At 37.1% G+C, this 19,502-nt stretch overlaps 2 protein-coding genes across 7 annotated transcripts in view; one reads left to right on the top strand and one right to left on the bottom strand.

Annotated features, from left to right (window-relative positions):
- The first annotated feature begins 495 nt into the window (after positions 1–495).
- LOC127571041 (protein Z-dependent protease inhibitor-like) lies at positions 496–11,974 on the top strand. Of its 3 annotated transcripts, none has more exons than XM_052017054.1 (5): positions 496–709; positions 3,170–3,899; positions 6,473–6,743; positions 10,521–10,668; positions 10,755–11,974. In XM_052017054.1, the coding sequence occupies exons 2-5, from the start codon at positions 3,200–3,202 to the stop codon at positions 10,944–10,946; spliced, it is 1,311 nt and encodes a 436-aa protein (XP_051873014.1). In that variant the 5' UTR covers positions 496–709; positions 3,170–3,199; the 3' UTR covers positions 10,947–11,974. The 3 variants fall into 3 exon arrangements, with proteins under 3 accessions (XP_051873014.1, XP_051873004.1, XP_051873025.1); XM_052017044.1 differs by having other exon boundaries at positions 497–702; XM_052017065.1 differs by lacking the exon at positions 496–709 and adding an exon at positions 2,557–2,663.
- Positions 11,975–16,602: 4,628 nt separating this feature from the next.
- ppp4r4 (protein phosphatase 4, regulatory subunit 4) overlaps positions 16,603–19,502 on the bottom strand; it is a 98,220-nt gene continuing 95,320 nt past the window's right edge. For all 4 annotated transcript variants that reach the window (XM_052016997.1, XM_052016980.1, XM_052016989.1 and 1 more), the window contains one exon: positions 16,603–18,988. In XM_052016997.1, coding sequence (XP_051872957.1) covers positions 18,964–18,988 — 25 coding nt within the window. In that variant the 3' untranslated portion in view covers positions 16,603–18,963. The remainder of the gene's footprint in view (positions 18,989–19,502) is intronic.

The raw sequence follows: 19,502 nt of genomic DNA, 5'->3' as shown, positions 1-19,502 counted from the left end.
GGACAGCACTGGAAAGGCAGGAATGTGTTGGCCATCGCCAATTGCCCTTTGAACTTACTCCCTTGCTAGGCCCAATGAAGGAATCAACTGCATTACTCAGTCTAAGATCACATGTCCAAGTAACTGAACCAGATGAATTTTTACAACAATCCAGTGGTTTCATGATTTGATACTAGATTATTGATATTGATACTAGATTTACAGTTAATATCATGTAGTGGATTGGTTGTGAATTCCCCAGTTGCCATCGTAGGACTCACATTCATATCTCTGGATCAATGGTCCATGCTTCTCTATCTGTAACTTTACTACTATGCTGCCATACCCCAATGTTAATTCAAGGTCAATTGTTAATTTTAAATCTAAAGTTGCATAATTTTGAGTTGGAGTGGGGCAAGTGTATTCCCTAACCCGATCTCAACTTGCCCCACTGCCAACTACAATATCTTCATTCAAGGCAGAAAAAGGAAGATAGAGATGCAAATATTTCAGAACCACTGTTTGTGTTTAAACTTGAAGAACCAGATTATGTCTCTACATTGAGTAATGTGTGCTTACTGTTAATAGTTAGTGAGCAATAGGTGGCATGTGGCTTGCTGACTCAATTGGCTTGTCTCCACAACACACTATCTTTCAGAATGATGTTGTAAGACATACAGCGGTAAAAAAACTACTATCGCCAGTGCAAGCAAGAAGAGAAATGTGAGTGGTATGATTTTCTTACAACAGCAGTTTTAACTATGGCATTTCTTTTTCATTGTTTTGCTTGTTAATTCATAATTAGCAAGATTAAATTAAAATCAGACTGTTGGCTTGTGCCGTGTACAACCAGTGCTGAGTTGGACTCAAGACAGTCAATGCGATAAAATACAGTCAAATGAACATTGTGTGGATTCAAATAAACCGTCATTATTTTTGTGTTTTCATGCTCTTCCCTTGGAAAGTAGTATGATGTAGTAAAAAGGTTCTCAGGATGATTAATTAAATTATCAGGAACAGTGAGAATGATCCCTTTATGATCATAAACCATTATTTGTATTAACCAATACGGTCATTAGACCTAATCATTAGGAGGGTTGTGAGATGTTCACCCACTGATGGAGTATCGCACTGGATAACAACCCAGAGCTCAGAACTGGAACTTGGGTCTCCATTCATGGGAGTGACTGGGTTGGGGTTCAAATGCTGCACTATCTGACTCAGAAGTGGAAATGCTGCCATCAAATCAAAGAGATAGATGCTTTGATGATTTGTTAGTCTGATGCAATAAAATATGTGTATAACAGCTGTGGAGTGGCTAATTACCTAGTACTCATCCCTTACTAATTTTAATTGAGCTACAGAAGATTCGTTGCACACTTTTACATTTTTAATCATCCGTATCATGGATAGCATTTTGAAGTGAAAATGTGCAGTCCAAACATTCATATTTCACAGGGCAGTCCTGGCACTAGTTTTTTTTTTGTCCAGCAAACCAAACTTCAATGTTAGGATTTTTTAAATTTAATAAAGTATAAGTTCATAGTTGTGAAGACTCAAAGATTATGACTGATTTCGTCTTTAATTACCCAGCAGCAGTGCAGAAGCAGAATGTCACAAAGACCAATCCTTTCTGTCAGTGAAGGAAGTCTGTCATTACTAGTGTGGCCCATGTCTGGCTCCAGACTCACCAATGTTGGTGACTCTCAACTGGCCCCCCCCTGAAATGGTCAGGCAAGCCACTCAGTTCAGAGACAATTAGAGAAGGACAATAAATGCCCAGCAGTCTCCACATCCTGTAAACACAAAAATAGGTTAAAAAAAGGAAATAAATAAGCAAGTAAATGAGATCCTGCAGCAGAACCACAACCAGAATGAGATAAAGCTGCCAGCAGAACTGCATGGGTTTCCATCATAACAGTACTGGAATTTGCTTGTCTGAATCTTCTTAATCCATGCTGTGTTGGAGCACACTTGTTAAAACGTGCACTCATCGACAACAATAACACTTCCAGTTTTTCCTCTAATTGGGAATTTTTTTTTAGATTTCTGTTCCTATATGGGAGAAATTTTTTGGAGTAAATCTTTAGGAAAACTAAAAAAAGAGGAAAAGGTTAAAAAAAAGGAATATATTTGCAAGATTTCCACATAAAAAAGTCTTACTAATATTAAATGTTATTTTTAACACATTTCTAAACAATTGGATGTGGCCATTTGCATAGTTTTCAATCAGGTCAACCAGAGAATCAAAAATCAGTTTACTTTCATTTTCACCTCACATTTCCTGGTTATAAGGAGAAGAGTGTGAAACAACACTTCATTCCTCTCACCTTGAGTGCTCACAATCACCACTGCAATTTAGTCTATTCTCGCTTCTCTCTTAACTCTGGCTTTGAAATCCTTTCACGACTTCATTTTGATTCCTCCAGAATCCCCTTGCTGGCCTACAATCTTCATCATCAATAGCTCATCTGGGATCAATTACTCAGATCTTGTTATATATTAACTAACTCATTATCTTTATCCTGACTGATCCCCTATTACACATTGTACTAAAATTTCTATCCTCAAATAGCTCCAGAATCAATCTCTGTCACTTCTGATGTTTTATCCTTTCCTGTAACCTGTGGTTCTCAAACCCTGAACGCTAGACTGAAAGGCCAAATGGTCTCCTGCTGTGCCAGGTATTTCTTCCCTCTGTGATTCTAAGATTCTGTTCTTCCCTTTCTGGAGGTTGAGAATTCAGCTGTCTTAATCCTCCTGCCTGAACCTTTAAAAATCTTTCCATAACCTCTCCAAGCTTTCAGTCAGCCCTAGACTCTATCACTTTGTTTAGTATCTTCTCTTTCATATATTTTAATCTCTGTAACAAGATGTACTCCACACTAAGATTGCTAACTCACTGAAATTTGAGAGTTAAATATGAAAGTGCCCATCATTTATGGAAAATTACAGCATGGTTATATGCAGATTTCCAAACAACCTTTAAATCATATGTAAAAATGCACTATTTATTTCAGTAATGAAACACTGATTTGAAAAAAAAAGCAATAAATATTGAATGGATATTTTGTTGAAAGGTTGTATTCCAACTGTTAAATACTAAGTGAATGTGTGATTATGCCAATGCAAGTATAATACCTTATCAGTAAGCCAACATTCATCTATAATCTAGCATATCATGTTGCAGGTAATTCTGAGATCATCAAGATAAGAGAAAATGGAAATGAAATTTTTTATCTTTCTGCTATTTGGTGGATTCATGGTCACCACATTAACACAGCGGCAACAAACCCAATTTAACTCTGAATATAGGAAAGATCTGCCTCAAAATTTCAGTTTGGGTTCACACTCTGCTGAAGTCACACCTGTACAATTGGAAGAAGCAGAATCAATCCCTGACCTACAAACAACCTACATGTTAACAGAAAAGAACAGTGAATTTGGTTTTAACCTCTACAGGAAAATAGCAAATCTACATGAAGATAATGTATTTTTTTCACCTAATTCTATCTCCACAACTTTTGCCATGCTGTCTCTTGGTGCTAAAGGAGAAACTCGTAACAACATACTCCAAGGTCTCAACATAGTGAATTTTGCCAATAGCAGCAACAAGTATCAACTGCACAGGTTGTTCCAGTGGCTTCACAGCAACATCACCAGCAACAAAGATTTGCTTATCTCTCAGGGAAATTCTCTGTTTATACAGAATGATCTTGAACTGAAACAAACATTCATCAATGATCTTTCCCATTTTTATAATGCTGATATTACACCAGTAAACTTTCAAGACACAGTCAATACCAAAGATATTATTAACCAATATATTCGCAACAGAACAAGTGGAAAAATCAACGAGTTATTAGACTCTGTGGATGCTGGAGCCAGACTTATGTTTATTAATTACAACTTATTCAAAGGTAAATTTTTTCCCAATATTTTTGATTGTGGATATGAAATCATTTCAAACTATTAGTAATAATAAAACAATCACATTATTTGATTTTTGAACTGAAAACCCCATTGGCAGGCTCAAAGTGAAGTCAGCACTACAGCTAAAAAGCATCAAAATAAATCAGCTGGTTGCAGGATAACGATGCCAAACTTGCCTTAGTAATGCAAGAAAGAAAGTAAGACTGAGGGAACTAAGAAGATTTACAAATTGTGTCCCGGAGTTATGTATTGCTTGTATGAGACAAATATATAAAACTAGTGGGAAATTCTTTAATCAGAAAGGAGCTAGAACACAAATTGCAGCCTAGGTTCACCAGAATCATGGAGGTGTATAGCACAGGAAACAGGCCCTCTGGCCCACTGAGCCAGCACCAACCATCAGGCACCCACATGTACTCATCCAACAAATTACAATGGCCAATTAACCTACCAATCCATACGTCTTTGGGATGTAGGGGGAAATCAGAGCACCTAGAGAAAATCCATGCAGATACAAGGAGAACATGCAATATCCACACCATATAGCACTGGAGGTCAGAATTGAGGCAGCAGGTCCACTAGCTACTCCACTGTGCCACCCACTAGATTGTTTACTGGCACGATGGAGTTCTATTAAAACAACTGGCCCTCGCTCACTGCAGTTTTCCTGAATGAAGCAAAGTAAATGAGAGGTATAAGATGCTTTGCCGTTATTTCTTCAGCTGAAACATATAGAACTTTTAGGCTTAATATCAGGGTAAGGATTTAGCCATTTAGGACTGAAATGAGAAGATATATCTTTATGAAAGGGGTTTTTGGAATGTTCTATTCAGGGCTGTGGATGTTGAATCATTTGTTGTTAAGGCTAAAATTGATAGATTTTTGGATACCAAGGAATAAAAAAATATGGACATCCAGGTAGAAAATTGATGAGGTTCAAGATCATCGATGATCTTAAAGAATTGTGGAGCAGGCTTGAGAGCTTGTATGGACTTCTCTTGCTTCGGTTTCTGCTGTTCATAAGTGGGGCAGATTGAACTTATCAATATGGTTATACATTAACCTTGTATATTCCTGAGCTGAACACAGGAACAGGAGTAGCCTTGCAGCCCCTTGAGCCTCTTTCATCATTTAAATAAATCATTGCCGATCAGTACAGTTCCTTTTATTTGTTTTGATCCAATTCTTTAATATAGAACCATAGAACCATAGAACTATACAGCACAATAAGGCCCTTCAGCCCACCATGTTGTGCTGACCTTTAAACCATGCCTAAGACTATCTAACCCCTTCCTCCCATATATCCCCCTATTTTAAATTCCTCCATATGCTTATCTAACACTCTCTTGAACTGCACCAACGTATCTGCCTCCACCACTACCCCAGGCAGCGCATTCCATGCACCAACCACTCTCTGCGTGAAAAACTTCCCTCTGATATCTCCCTTGAACTTCCCACCCATTACTTTAAAGCCATGCCCTCTTGTATTGAGCACTGGTGCCCTGGGGAAGAGGTGCTGGCTATCTATTCCTCTTAAAGGGTTAGAACCTTTTATCTTTATCTTTAGCTAAGCGTATTACTTGATCTCAGTCCAGAAAATTTCAGTTGGCACAGAATCCACATTACTTCAGTACATTTCCACTACTCTTTGTGTGAAAAAAATTCTCCCTGATTTAACTTCTGAATAACCTATCTCTAATTTTAATTTTGTTCCCCACCAGAGGAAACTGTTTTACAGTATCTAATTTATCAAATCCTTTTATAAATGCATTAATAAGATCATCTTCTAAACTGAAGAGAATATAACCTATGTTTAGAGACATTGTCTCTAATTAAACTCTCTTAGCTTCATTGCTCTTTATATAAATAGGCAAAAGCAATGGTCTCCAATGTCAATATCTCCTTCCTGACCTGCAGTGCCCTGAACTAATTGCAATACTTCAGATGGCGTCTGACTGTGGTGCCATTCAAATAAAGCATAATTTGATCTTTTTGTATTCCAGCTGCTTTGAGATAAGGCCAACTTTCCATTAGCCTTTTTGCTTGCTTTTCAAACTCATTCTTTGGCTTTTAGTGATTTGTATAGAGGGCCACACAGGTCCCTCTGCTTCTCCAGTTTCATTTAATAACATAATTGGTCTGTTTGTATTTAAAATAGTCCCTGTTAGACCTGACTTTAACTTGCCCCAGTTTCCTTCTTACCATTCATTTACTGTGAGAGTTGGTCTGTTAAGTTTTTGTTGTCAATTCTCTCTTTGCATCAATGGATTTCTGGATATCTACTTGTATTTCTATAAATTATTTTGTTTTGGTCAATAATATCCCTTGGATAATTTGCTGAGGAAAAGAGGACAAGGGCATAGACAGTATGTGAAGGGAAGAAAAAGAAATAAATGTTGTAGAAAGAAAACAAAGAAAATGGAAAGTCTTGCCATTCATTCTCAATTATGTCCTGGCAATATTGACACAGTATATGTTACACATGCTCCTCTGTGACATGACAAAATGACTAAATGTGTACTTATGGAATAATGATTGATGCCTTTTTTGTTTTCTTCAGGGAAGTGGAAGTCTCCATTTGATCCAAACTTGACAGTAGATGGAATATTCTATGTAAACGCATACACTAGAGTTAAAGTTCCAATGATGTACAAAGAAGGTTCATTTTTGTTAACATATGACAACAACCATTCGTGTACAGTTTTGAAGCTTCCATACAAGGGAAGTGCAAGCATGTTGGTGGTGATGCCAACAGATGCTGGGTATCAACTTCTGGAAGATGAACTATCAGCAGAATTGATTGGCCAGTGGATTGAAGCCTTGAGAGTCAAGTACAATTTCCAATTTTATTATTAAACAGTAATGTACATGTAAAATCTATATAGGCTGTTGAGTGAACAAACTGTTTGAATCTTGAGTGAGTTACTAAACTACTGAGTATTGATCTTCAGTTCAAATCCCACTTCAGCAGCTGGGGAATTCTGTAAATTAAATATAACCAGAATTTGAACGTTACTGGTTTGAGTAATGATGAAGTTCTGGATTGTCAATGCAACTTCTAATCCACCAATATGGTTGATTTTTAATTGTGTTCTGAAATGGCCTAATCAGCAGTCTGGTCCAAGGGCACTTCAGGATAGGCAATAAATGTTAGACCTGTAAGTGATGGCCACAAATCCCACAAAAGAATAAAAAAGTTGACCAAACATTTTCAGCAAGCTGCTATTCTCAACTATAATCTATTCATTTTCTTTGATATATGTAGAGTCAGGTGAAAGCATGAGGCAGCTTAATGAGATTAGAAGTGTAAGCTTTATTGTTGTAGCTGTCACTTAATTATATAATTTAAATTGAGTTTTAATTAAAATGTTATGCATTTATTTTATATAGGGGCCTCATTACAATCCTTTAGGTGTGGTAATGGTGAATAATCAAACCAGCTGAAACCTTCACTGCATGATTTTGTTTTTGAAATTATATAGTGGGTATAATTCATTATCTTAATACCATAAATTCAGTTTTATACATAAATAACCATGTTTTAAGATACGTTTCACGATATGGGCAATACTTAGGTTATTCTGAAGTGGGTGCTGGATATATATATATGTCTAAAATTCCCTGAAGGCAGAAGGACAGGTAATTAAGGTGTTTAAAAAGACATATAGGAATCAGTGGACATAGATTTAAAGAGATTGAGTAGACAGCCATGGGGAGAAACATTTTCTTGCAGCAAGTAGTCATGATGTGGAGTTCACTGTGATGGAAACAGATTCAATTTTCTCTTTCAAAGGGGGAGATAGATAGACAGGCAGACAGACAGATACTTGATCAATAAAATATTATAGAGCCCCAGGGAAAGAGCTGGACCATATGAGTGACTAGAATAATCTTGCAGAGAGGCATTATGGTCTTGATGGGCTGAAATGGCCTCTTACTGTGCTGCAATAATTCTATGATTGAGTGGTCCAATGATCACCTCCCTCTAACTGCTTTCAGAACTGATTCATTCAGTCCTAAAAAAATCAATTACTGTAAGCAAGTTCAGTGTTATTATTTTATCAACTGAGTAGTTCACTGGACTGATTATGAAAAATCAATTATTTTGTCAGAGGAGAAAGCAAGTGAGCTAATGGATTTCTACATAGCAAAGGAAAAATGAAGTTGTCTGAGTCATTTCTGACTTTTGATAGACAGAGGTAAAAATATGATCCTGAATTTACAAATGTAATGACAATGAAAACAGCACTGTCCTTACAGTGTAAAACTGATGGCATTTCTTGGCATCTGTATGTGACTATACATGGATATCTGGAAGGTGTTGGCAATTCCTTGCTGCTTTGCAGGTTGCATGGTTGTGGCCTTTGCAGATGCAATCATCTCAGTCACTGATTCAACCAGAGCTTTAACAATGCACACACTATTTTAACTATAACATCAAATAGGAGTATTACAGGGAAAAACTTGCTTTTGGTTGTTAATGTTACATGCATGGAAGCATTTTGACCAAGTCAATAGAATTGAATATGTACTGGTAAGTATAACAAATTTCTCCCGTAATCCTTGTTCAGTTAGAAAATATAATTACAGCTGAATGACTTTTTTGCCTCTTAAAGTCTAATTTTACAAATGTGGAGATGCATTCCCTCAGAGAATTTAAAAAGTGCATGATATTTCAGCTTCTTCCTGAATGTATACATCCAATGTTCCTTCCGCTTTTCGCACAATTATTAACTTGGGAAGACATTTTATATAACACTGACTGATAAATGCACTTTTAATGCATGTTTTGATAAGATGCTTATTTCTTGTTTTGATATTGTTTTAGACCAGAAACATTGTTTCTGGTCTAAAACAATGTGTGCATTATTAAAGCTCTGGTTAAATCAATGGCTCAGATGATTGCATCTGCAAAGGCCACAACCATGCACCCTGTAAAGTAGCAAGGAATTAACAACACCTTCCAGATATCCATGTACAGCTCATATACAGATGCCAAGAAATGCCATCAGTTTTACACAGTAAGAACGTTGATGTTTTCATTGTCATTTCATTTGTAAATTCAGGATCATATTTTTACCTATGTCTATGGGAGCTGATTTGACATCAGAAGTCAGAAATGACTCGGATAACTTCATTTTTTCCTTTACTATGTAGAAATCCATTTGCTCACTTACTCTCTCCTCTGACAAAATAATTGGTGGTCAATTTAGACATCAATCTGCAACCTTCTGTTCTAAGGCAAAATACGCACTGATTTTATCTTTAAGTATGCTTTCATTCGAGTTTATGTTAAGAGTGGTTTACTCAAGATTTTTGTTGAATCTACACAGGCACTGTTAAGAGAATTCCATTCTATTCACATGAAGATTAGAGCTTCCACAAATCCTTCTTACATAATGCCTTTGGTGCACCCATTTCCTGATTTTATAAATTTTAAAAACAGGTTTGCACTTATATAGCATCTTTTCCAACTTCAGGATATCCCTATGAACTTTTGAGATATTCTTTCAGTTTAGTCACTGTTGCAATGTTGGAGTTCTCTTATTAACTACCTATCATTAAAGAGGTTGCACTACATAAGAAATAAGGCCCAGGATTAGGAATGTTCAGTCACTTGGTTAGATCTCAGCTGACTGTGTATTTCATTTCCATTTTCCATGAACTTCAGACTCCCCATTTCCTTAGCATCCAAAACTTTATCAATCTCAACCCCTGACATGTTCAATGACTGAGCATTCACAGCACTCAGCTAGTGCGATGAATTCACTGTCTGAGTTAAGAAATTTCATCCTAAATGGCCAAGGACTTATCCAAACACCACATACACTGGTTTGAGATGCTCCAGCTAAATGTCTCAATGATTTTGCTAAACTCCTGTCACTGTGGCTAAATTTTAATTTAGGTTGGCATTGGTGGTTGCAGAGGTTTTAATATTGTGCTTTCCTGCCAGAATCAGTGGAATAAGCACATATAATATGAAAGCAAATGTGATTTCTGAAAAGCACACCAGCACTACTGCTGAATTTGCCAAAGCTGCACAGAAAAGTGGCAACACAGATAGATGCGAGGTGAAGAAGGCTGAGGGGCAAACTGAAAGAGATATATAAAATTATAAGAGGCATTGATAAGGTAAATAGTCAGAATCTTTTTTCCCATGGCAGGGTTATCAAAGCTAAAATGGCACAGGCTTAATGTGAGAGGAAGGAGTCTTAAAGGGGATTTAAGGGAAATGTTTTTTCACACAGAGTAGTTGATACTTGGAATGTGCTGCCAGAGGAGGTGGTGGAGTCAGATACAATCACTATGTTTAAGAGACACCTAAATAGGCATGGCACAGAAGATATCTTCCTTTTGTAGGCGAACAGGATTAGTATGGATGGACAAAAAGAATGGCATGGACATGATAGACTGAAGGGGCTTTTTCTGTGCTGTATAACTCCATGAGTTTAAATCGTTCCATCTATTCCTCCACTATGTCCTCTTCGAAAATAATTTATCATAGTGAATTATTTAGCATTAGATTTGAACGGTATTAAATTATGATCTTGCTTTTCCTCAACTTACCATTGTTTGTAAATTATGGCTTCTGTCCAACATTGTCCTAGGCGCATAGATTTATATTTTCCAAGATTTAAATTGGACAAGTCATATAAGATGGAAAAGAAGTTAAGACAATTGGGAATGACCAGGCCTTTCACAAATTCTGCTGATTTATCTGGAATCTCCTCATCATACCTGTTGAAGATTTCTGAGGTATGCTTATTCCAGGAACAATCTCTTAAGGCAGCATGGGGAGGAAACAGAATTTGATTAATTGTGTTTTTTGCTCATCTTTCCAGGTTATTCACAAAGCAGTGATTAACGTGGACGAGAAAGGAACAGAAGCTGCAGCTGTCACTGGAACTTTTGCGCTTCCTTATTCACTACCACCTGTCATAAAAATAGACCACCCTTTTCTCTTTATGATTCATGAAGATATAACAAAAACTTTACTCTTTATAGGAAGGGTGAAAGATCCCACTAAACTGTAAGGGATCTTTTGAATAAAAATAATCATTTACATTTTAATTTGTGCTGATACTTAACTAAAACCCTAATTATCATTGTCGTAAGTTTTACATTTGTCAATTATTTATTTAACATTGACAAATAATCATGTGCATCTTAACTGAGCAAAAGTATATTTTAAAAAACATGCAATTACAAGTGATCCTGCAATATTATTGTTTGTGTTTACTCGAAGAACATTTACCATTTCAAATCAGATGAAAAAGCATTATTAAAATATCCATCTGCAATTTTGTATAAATCTATATACTGTATTCCTTATATTTAAGGTTAAGTTACATTATTACCAATAGTTTCATTGGTTGGTCTTTGTAATATTGTGGAACAATGTCATGTGTAAGAAGATTTGATCTTTGCAATTTGATTTTTGTATCATGAATGCATGATCAGAAACCCTGACCATGTTCACAATTTAGTGTTATACTAGTGAATTGTTTTTACAGCCTTGCTTGTCAAAGTGACAGATTAAATCTATCTCATAATACCATCATTATTTTCCAAGTTACCAATAAATGTCTCCAGAAGCATGAAGGAAGTTTGACTTGTGTTGATTCAGATGGCAGTATAGAAATTTATTGTGCAAACAACTGTAATTTGGAAGATCCATTGCCAAATAATCCAAATTTGTTAAGATTAGCAATCTTTCTAATACTTGATGTTAACTTCATATTCCTTTTAAGTACAGATGCAATTTTATTAAGTTTAGATTCAAGAAAGGGAAAGGAATCCTAGGGATAAGAGAGCACAGATTTAACCGAGATGGCTTGTTTCCATGTTTTAACTTCTCTAAAATTCTACATAAAGAATTCACATGTATGAATGACTAGTTGCCAATCAAGAATTACATATGATGGCTCTGGATAGGAATGATTTCTTATGAACTGTGATTGGCTTATATTAGCACAATTAACATAAAGTCCCAATCAATTTTCCAGATGTGAAACGGTTATACAATTTTAATATTTGAAATAAAATCATCTTTTCTCAAATTTCATGCTGGTGCCATGAAGCTTAGTTCCATCACATTGATGCTGAATGCAATTTTTCTAGCTATGCCCTGCTTCCCCAAAGCTGAAAATTTTAAATATACAATGTGTGTGTGCTGTGTGTTTATTGGGGGGGAGAGGGGAGAGTGAGGGGGAGTGATGTGGGGGGAAGAGATAAGGAAAGCTAAGGCTAAGTTTGGATCAGCCATGATCTCCTTGACTTTGTGGAGCAGGCAGCTTGAGGGTCCAGTTGGTTTCCTGATGCTCCTGTTTTTTACGTCCTCCTGGGAAACTGGAGAAAAATACATCCAGTGGTAGGAAGTTACAGGCTTTCAACTGCCTGCCAAGTACTCTTAATGCTTATACTTTGCAAGTTGTGCAGTTTCACCAGGAATTACCATCACTATCAATTACTTCTGGATCAACATTTAGCTGTGTAACTGCTCACATTTTTCATCAAGTTGCTTTGCAAGATGTGGTAGACTTGTCTTAAGATTGAGAATCAATAAATGATTTTGAAGAAAATTTCCTCATGTAAAGTATAATTTTATTCTAAATTCTTAGTGCTGAATTAAGACTGTAAACACAACTAATATAGTTACGACCGGAGTCATACAGGTCACTTGGTATGATTTGCATTTAGAATCTCTTTTTCATCCAAAGACTGGAGACTTGCATCACTGTCTATCACTTAGCATGGCTCCTTATTATGTAGGCATTGTGGCAGCAAGCTCCCATGACAGTATCTGATCAGTTAACCAGCTGTCGTCAAGTTGAGGAGCTGAGTTCTTCCAGTGTTTCTGTGTTCGTTTCCTTCAACACATTACTCTTCACAATTTCAGTCAGCTCCAAAATGATTCCACCACCAGTCACTTCTTCCCCTCTCCTCCTCTTTCTCCATTTCACATAGACCGCTCACTGCATTACTTCCTGTTCCACTGTACAGTTTGTGGAGCCCCTGTGCATACAATGCACACAGGCTTTTATCCCCACTGTGTTAGGGAATCAAGAACTAGAGGGACAGGTTTAGGCTGAAAGGGGAGAGATTTAATAGTACCATAGAACCACAGAAAACTATAGCACAGAACACAGGCCATTCAGCCCTTCTAGTCTGTGCCAAACATTATTCTGCTCGTCCCATTTACCTGCCCCCAGCCGATACCCCTCCACACCTCTCTCGTCCATGTATCTATCCAATTTACTCTTAAAAGTTAAGAGCGAGCCTGCATTTACCACATCAGATGGCAGCCCGTTCCACACTCCCACCACTACTTGAGTGAAGAAGTTCCCTCTAATGTTCCCCCTAAACCTTTCCCCTTTCACCCTAAAGCCATGTCCTCTTGTACTTATCTCTCCTAATCTAGGTGGAAAGAGCCTACTTGCATTAACTCTGTCCATGCCCCTCATCATTTTGTAAACCTCTATCATATCTCCCCTCATTCTTCTCCGCTCCAAGGAATAAAGTCCTAACATGCTCAGTCTTTCCCTGTAACTCAACTCCTGAAGACCCGGCAACATTCTTGTAAATCTCCTCTGCACTCTTTCAATCTTACTGACATCCTTCCTGCAGTTCGGCGACCAGAACTGCACACAATATTCTAAATTTGGTCTCACCAATGACTTATACAACCTCACCAAAACATTCCAACTCCTATACTCAATACTTTGATTTATAAATGCCAGGATGCCAAAAGCCTTTTTTACAACCCTGTCTACCTGTGTCTCTACTTTCAGGGAATTATGTATCTCAACTCCCAGATCCCTTTGTTCCTCCGCACTCCTCAGTGCCCTACCATTTACTGTGTATGTCCTCCCTTGATTTGTCCTTCTAAAATGCAACACCTCACACTTGTCTGCATTAAATTCCATCTGCCATTTTCTGGACCATTTTTCCATTTGGTCCAGATCCCTCTGCAAGCTTTGAAAGCCTTCTTCACTGTCCCCTACACCTCCAATCTTAGTGTCATCCGCAAACTTACTAATCCAATTTACCACGTTATCTTCTAGATCATTGATATATACAACAAACAATAATGGCCCCAACACGGATCCTTGAGGCACACCACTAGTCACAGGCCTCCAATCTGAGAAACAACCATCCACAACCACTCTCTGTCTTCTCCCACTCAGCCAATTTCAAATCCAGTTTACAACCCTTCCATGGATACCCATTGACTGAACCTTCTGAACTAATCTCCCATGTGGGACCTTGTCAAAGGCCTTACTAAAATCCACGTAGACAACATCCACAGCCTTACCTTCATCTACTTTCTTAGTGACCTCCTCAAAAAACTCCACAAGATTCATTAAACACGATCTACCGAGGAACCTGCGGAGCAACTTTTTCACCTAGAGGGTGGTCCGTATATGGAATGAACTGCCGGAGGAAGTGGTTGAAGCAGATACATTAACAATATGTAAAAGGCACTTGGACGGGTACATAGATAGGAAAAGTTTAGAGGGATATGAGCCAAACTTGGGCAAATGGGACTAGCTTAGATGAGCATCTTGGTTGGGACTGGTAGGGCTGAAGGACCTGTTTCCACGCTGTATGACTGTACGACCCCGAGGTTCCTGCTGCATGCCACTTTTATTCTCAATCCCACTCCCATTCTGACCTCTATTGCCATAGAGAGGCCTAATGTAAACTAGAAAAACATCTCATCAGAATGATCGAGATCAGATCGAGACGCTCCATCTGAACCCTGGGTTGTCCAGATGAATGATATCAACTTGAAACGTTGACTGTCCATTCCTCGATCTTCCATCGAGGCACTTTACAATGCCCTGGAATGGGCAATGAATTTTTCAGCTTCATGTAAACTGCTCTCCCAGTTTCCCACTATCATGCTTTATGTTCCTTTCTTACACTATTTCTTTAAAATATCTTGCTAACAGTCAATACTCGTGCTCCTCTTCACCTGATCTGTTGCAACCTATCTCCATATAGTCTTACACTTCACCCTTCTCCCAGCTTCAAAAACTGTAAAGCCTCCCAGTTCTGAGGGAGAGTCACTGACCCAAAATATTGACTGGCTTCTTTTTCCACAGATGGTGTTTGACTGCATTTCTGTTTTTGTGTAGTAAGTTGAGTATTAGGTAATAAAAGGTAGGAATTAGGTATAAATTGTTGCATCACTCTTCTTCAAAATAGTGCCACTGGGTCTGTTAATTCCACCTGAGAGCGCAAACAGGGTCCCACTTTAAAGGATGGCACCTTTGACAGTATTACACTCTCTTATATTGGCAATAGAAGTGTCAGTATTGACTTTTGTGCTCAGATGGAGCTCGAGCCCATGACCTACTGACTCAGACATGAGACAGAACTTAGTGGCATGGCTGGAAGGGTCATTTGACTGTAATTCCCTCGATAATTAACACCTGATCATGACATATCTGCTGCAGGATCAGGATTTTTAGACATGTTATATAATGCAATTAGTTTGTAATATTTTAACCTCAGTCTAATTAAAATTTTCAGCTGAATCTCACTTGTGGACATGCTGAAAGAATAGATATGAGAATCATAGAATCATTCATGCAGTAATCAAATCTGACCATTTCATACCAGAGCTTTACTGGGCACATTCAGAAAGAAATAATTGTGCTTTCTCAGAAAGAAGAAACAAAGCTTCAAAAAAAAAGAGAATCTTAATGATAAACATCACTCTTGCAGGGATGCTCAGTTGTTAATTTTCAGTTGATTCTAAATTAAGATAGTGAGTTTTTATTCCCTCCTATCTCATAGTGAAAACTTTCATCAAGGTGATACATTGTTCCACTTAACATTCAGCTAACAACTGACAGAACAGAATACAGTAAAAATCCATTAATCTGGCACATTTGGGACTTTGGTGGTGTAGGACGAGCAGATTTTCCGGATTATTGGGTGTTATTCCATTCACACTCCAACACACCTTTAGTTCAATTTTTTTATGTTACACAGAAGAAGAATAAAATTTTCAGTAAGCCCAGTAAATGTTAAGGGAACATGAGAACAGGGCCCCAGAATGTTAAAGGGAGCATGGGAATCAGAGCCAGATGTCGAACCATCAGGATTGCCTATTAGTCAGATAGCGTATTATCAGAGTTTTACTATATTTAAGTTGTAAGTCAGCTCTAGGTCTTAGTCATATGATCTTTTCATTCTAGTCAGTGCTTCTTCCTTTAATTAGCATAAGGAGCTATCCTCAAGTCATGTGTTATTTTCTTAAAGAAGTTCTCTACTGTGGCTGACTGTTTATCTTCATAAACAGGCACTGTAGTGTAGCGGTTATCGTAATGTTTTACAGTACCAGTGACTCGGGTTCAAATCCGGCCACTGTCTGTAAAGAGTTTGTATGTTCTCCCCACGTCTGCGTGGGTTTCCTCCAGGTGCTCTGGTTTCCTCCCACATTCCAAAAATGTACAGGTTAGGAAGTTGTGGGCATACTATGTTGGCACCAGAAGCATGGCGACACTTGCAGGCTGCCCCCAGGACACTGCACAAAAAGATGTACATGGAAACACAGTGAAATACACGTGACTAATAAAAGATCTCTTATCTCATCTTAAAAGGAAACCAAGAATGTATTAAATGCACCAGTAACATGTAAGTTGTGTGGGAAATAATGAACACCAACATCATGCTGAGTTTCTATTTAGAGTTTATAATTTATTTAAGAATATGTAACATATAATTGTAACAGAACTCAAAATGACATTACCTATTTAAAGATTTTCACAAAGCCAGATTTTTAGACTGCATAGCTCAATCTGATTAAGGCCATATTTACACCAGTATGCACAAGGACTTCATAACACTGTTTATAAATTTTCCTGTATCAAGACAGCACAGTAGGCATGTGAAAGGAATTTATGCAAAATTAGCTTTAAAAAAATCAAGGGACATGCTAAACAAAATAAAAATTAAAATAGTTTTAATTTTCCTTATTAAAAACAATATATCTGCATTTCTTTTACATGCTTACAATGTAACTCTTGTAATTATACACTGTTATTTACAATCTATGGCAAAATGAAAGGATAATAACTGATCTTAAGGTAAGTATCAGTTTTAAAGATGGAAAAAGGTTCAGTATAATTTTAAATCAAATATTAGAATAACAGATCCTAAAATCATTGAGAAAAATAAAATATACTGCATCCTAAACATTTTACAATGAGAAATCAAATTCAATACTGAAAATTTATTACAAATCTCTGGTTACCAGAAATTATTTCAAAATTGTCATCAGGTTGCAACATGGGAAGACAGACCACATGAAATATACATACAGCTGTCTCTAACTATATAGTAACGCAGGTTAACAATTGATAATACTGATATCCTGCATGACATCATGTGGTGTGTGCAGCTTCTGCACAGTGTGCTAAGCTTCATTAAAAAAAAACTTTACCTTTCAAAACAACACAAAGAGAAACACTTAAGATTTATAGGCAAGTTGTTACATTCAGGTTTTAACAGCTAGTACTTATTGCACTATTGTTAAAATAAACACTAAATGACTTTTATAGGTTTCTTGAATTACCCGAAAACAGAACTGGTATGGGTCACTTAATGTTGTCATTATAAACCATCTTCAGTAAGGGCGACACACTGGTATTTTCATCGCACTAACAGTGAAAGAGCAAATTGATGCAGCTGATGCCAGCCAGTGCTAGCAAGAGTGAACTATGCTCCATGGGGAAGATTTACATCATCTTCAGCTGGCACTCATAATGGCATGTTGGCTGAAATACAATCTAGACTTGCCAGAACTGAGTCAGTTCTGAAGGTATGAGGCATGAATGCATTACATTAGTCTTTGCCAAAATATGCTTAAAATGGCATACCTTCTGAGACAAAATAATAACCTCCACTCCAAAGATTTTGATGAGAAATAAACAAGTTACAAAGTAACAGGACATTTAAAATTTTTGCCAGAATAATTTAGCAAACAACATTCTACATCCAAAGGAATGCTCTTTTATTATTTGACATATATTTATTTGAAAAGGTTTTTTCCCTAATAGTATTCTATTCTATATATATTCTATTCATGTATCTTTTTTGTTGTGTAAACCGAATTTTTTTTGTCTGGAGTCCAAGACACTGCTCCAAAAATCCCTTAATTTGTCCCAAGAATAAGTTTTTTCCAATCAAAGGACAAGTAAAATCAATACAAAAGGCAGACATGCTCCTTAGGAAAATGTTCTAAACTCTCAATTTGCTCATCTGAGGCTAAACTAAATTTAGCAAATTCATCACTGAACATGAGGCAGATTAAACTGCGTGATGCTACTTCTTCAGTAAACTAGGATTTGATGGAAATGCAGCTCTTCAAAGCTTATTTCATAGTTCAACTGTTTATGTTAAACCTCTATTATTTTAACTAGTTTGGTGTCACATTTGAAATCATTCAACTTGGACAAATATTCTTTTTAATTTCTAAGAGGAAGAAGCTAAAAGCTCCACATATCATTCAAAATTGAGCAAAAGTAAATGTTTCCTGGTATTTGAAACAATCTTGGTTGTTTATGGTGGTCACCTACAGCAAAAGCACATTCCTGACAAGTATGGGAGTACATGTGGATACATCATTTTCCCAAATCCTTTACATTTCTAGCAAGCACAAAAATAGAAAACAGGGTGCTGAGACATAACTTACAATTTTTTAAATCCATAATGCTACTCAGAGAAATTGGTGATTGTGAACATTAGGTAATACTCTTTTTGAATGAATTTTGAGCACTGTATAGCAAACAAGGATATATGCAAAAATGTTCAAACAACAGCTGGCATGGAAAATAAAATAAGAATAAGCTACTTCTGTGGAGTCACAAATATACACTTTACTTCAATTTGGAATGAATCTTCTCCAAAACCAGTCAGAAAAATACATAATTTCCTCACAGCTTGCAAAATCAGTGAACACTGACTGAAACTTGGCTTTAAGGAAGTCACTGATGTACATCATGAAATGATTGACCATGGAATGCAACTTTTCTTCCATTAAGGGTTTGATTTTCTGCTTTTCCTTCATGAAGAAAACATATACATGTTCAATAAAGCATAATGAATTTTATTCAATACCTTTTTTTTGAAAGAAAAGCCCTTGTTGCCCACATTAGATCTCAGATCTGCATAAAATCGGGGACCCCATTATGTCTGAGGTGATAAATGGATTGGCTAAAATGTCATTAAGCCACATTGATACCAACCTTGGCTTTCCACTTCACAATAGATTTTTCAGCAGGGTTGGAGTAGAAAACAGCCAGGGATGCACTCTGCAGAAACACTCACCTCTCTGCTATTTCTTGTGGGTCTGGTCCATACAAATAATAAAAAATAGCAAAGGGTTCCTTATAAGCTGCTGGTAATCAGCAGAGAAGGATCCCAGGGTAGGTAAAAAGAGGTGCAATATGTGATAGTAGCTCAATGGCCACCTCTTGCTCTGTCCCCATGCTGGTGCAACTCATTGACAGAGTGTGCGAGGAAAGAGGGGGAAGGGGAAGAGGAGAGACCCAATTCCCTTTCCATCTAATAAACTC

The sequence above is a fragment of the Pristis pectinata genome, chromosome 1 (genome assembly GCF_009764475.1).
Source record: "Pristis pectinata isolate sPriPec2 chromosome 1, sPriPec2.1.pri, whole genome shotgun sequence".
Classification (NCBI taxonomy): Eukaryota; Metazoa; Chordata; class Chondrichthyes; order Rhinopristiformes; family Pristidae; genus Pristis; species Pristis pectinata.
Note: the sequence above shows the minus strand (reverse complement) of the source record. Positions and strands in the feature narration are given on the sequence as shown.

What these genes read in the sequence shown, in the direction of transcription:
- LOC127571041 (XM_052017054.1), top strand. Translation starts at nt 3,200, where the DNA reads ATGGAAATGAAATTTTTTATCTTTCTGCTATTTGGTGGATTCATGGTC. An exon ending in ATTGAAGCCTTGAGAGTCAA is followed by an intron (nt 6,744 to 10,520) that starts GTACAATTTCCA and finishes ACATTGTCCTAG; the next exon opens with GCGCATAGATTTATATTTTC. An exon ending in ACCTGTTGAAGATTTCTGAG is followed by an intron (nt 10,669 to 10,754) that starts GTATGCTTATTC and finishes TCATCTTTCCAG; the next exon opens with GTTATTCACAAAGCAGTGAT.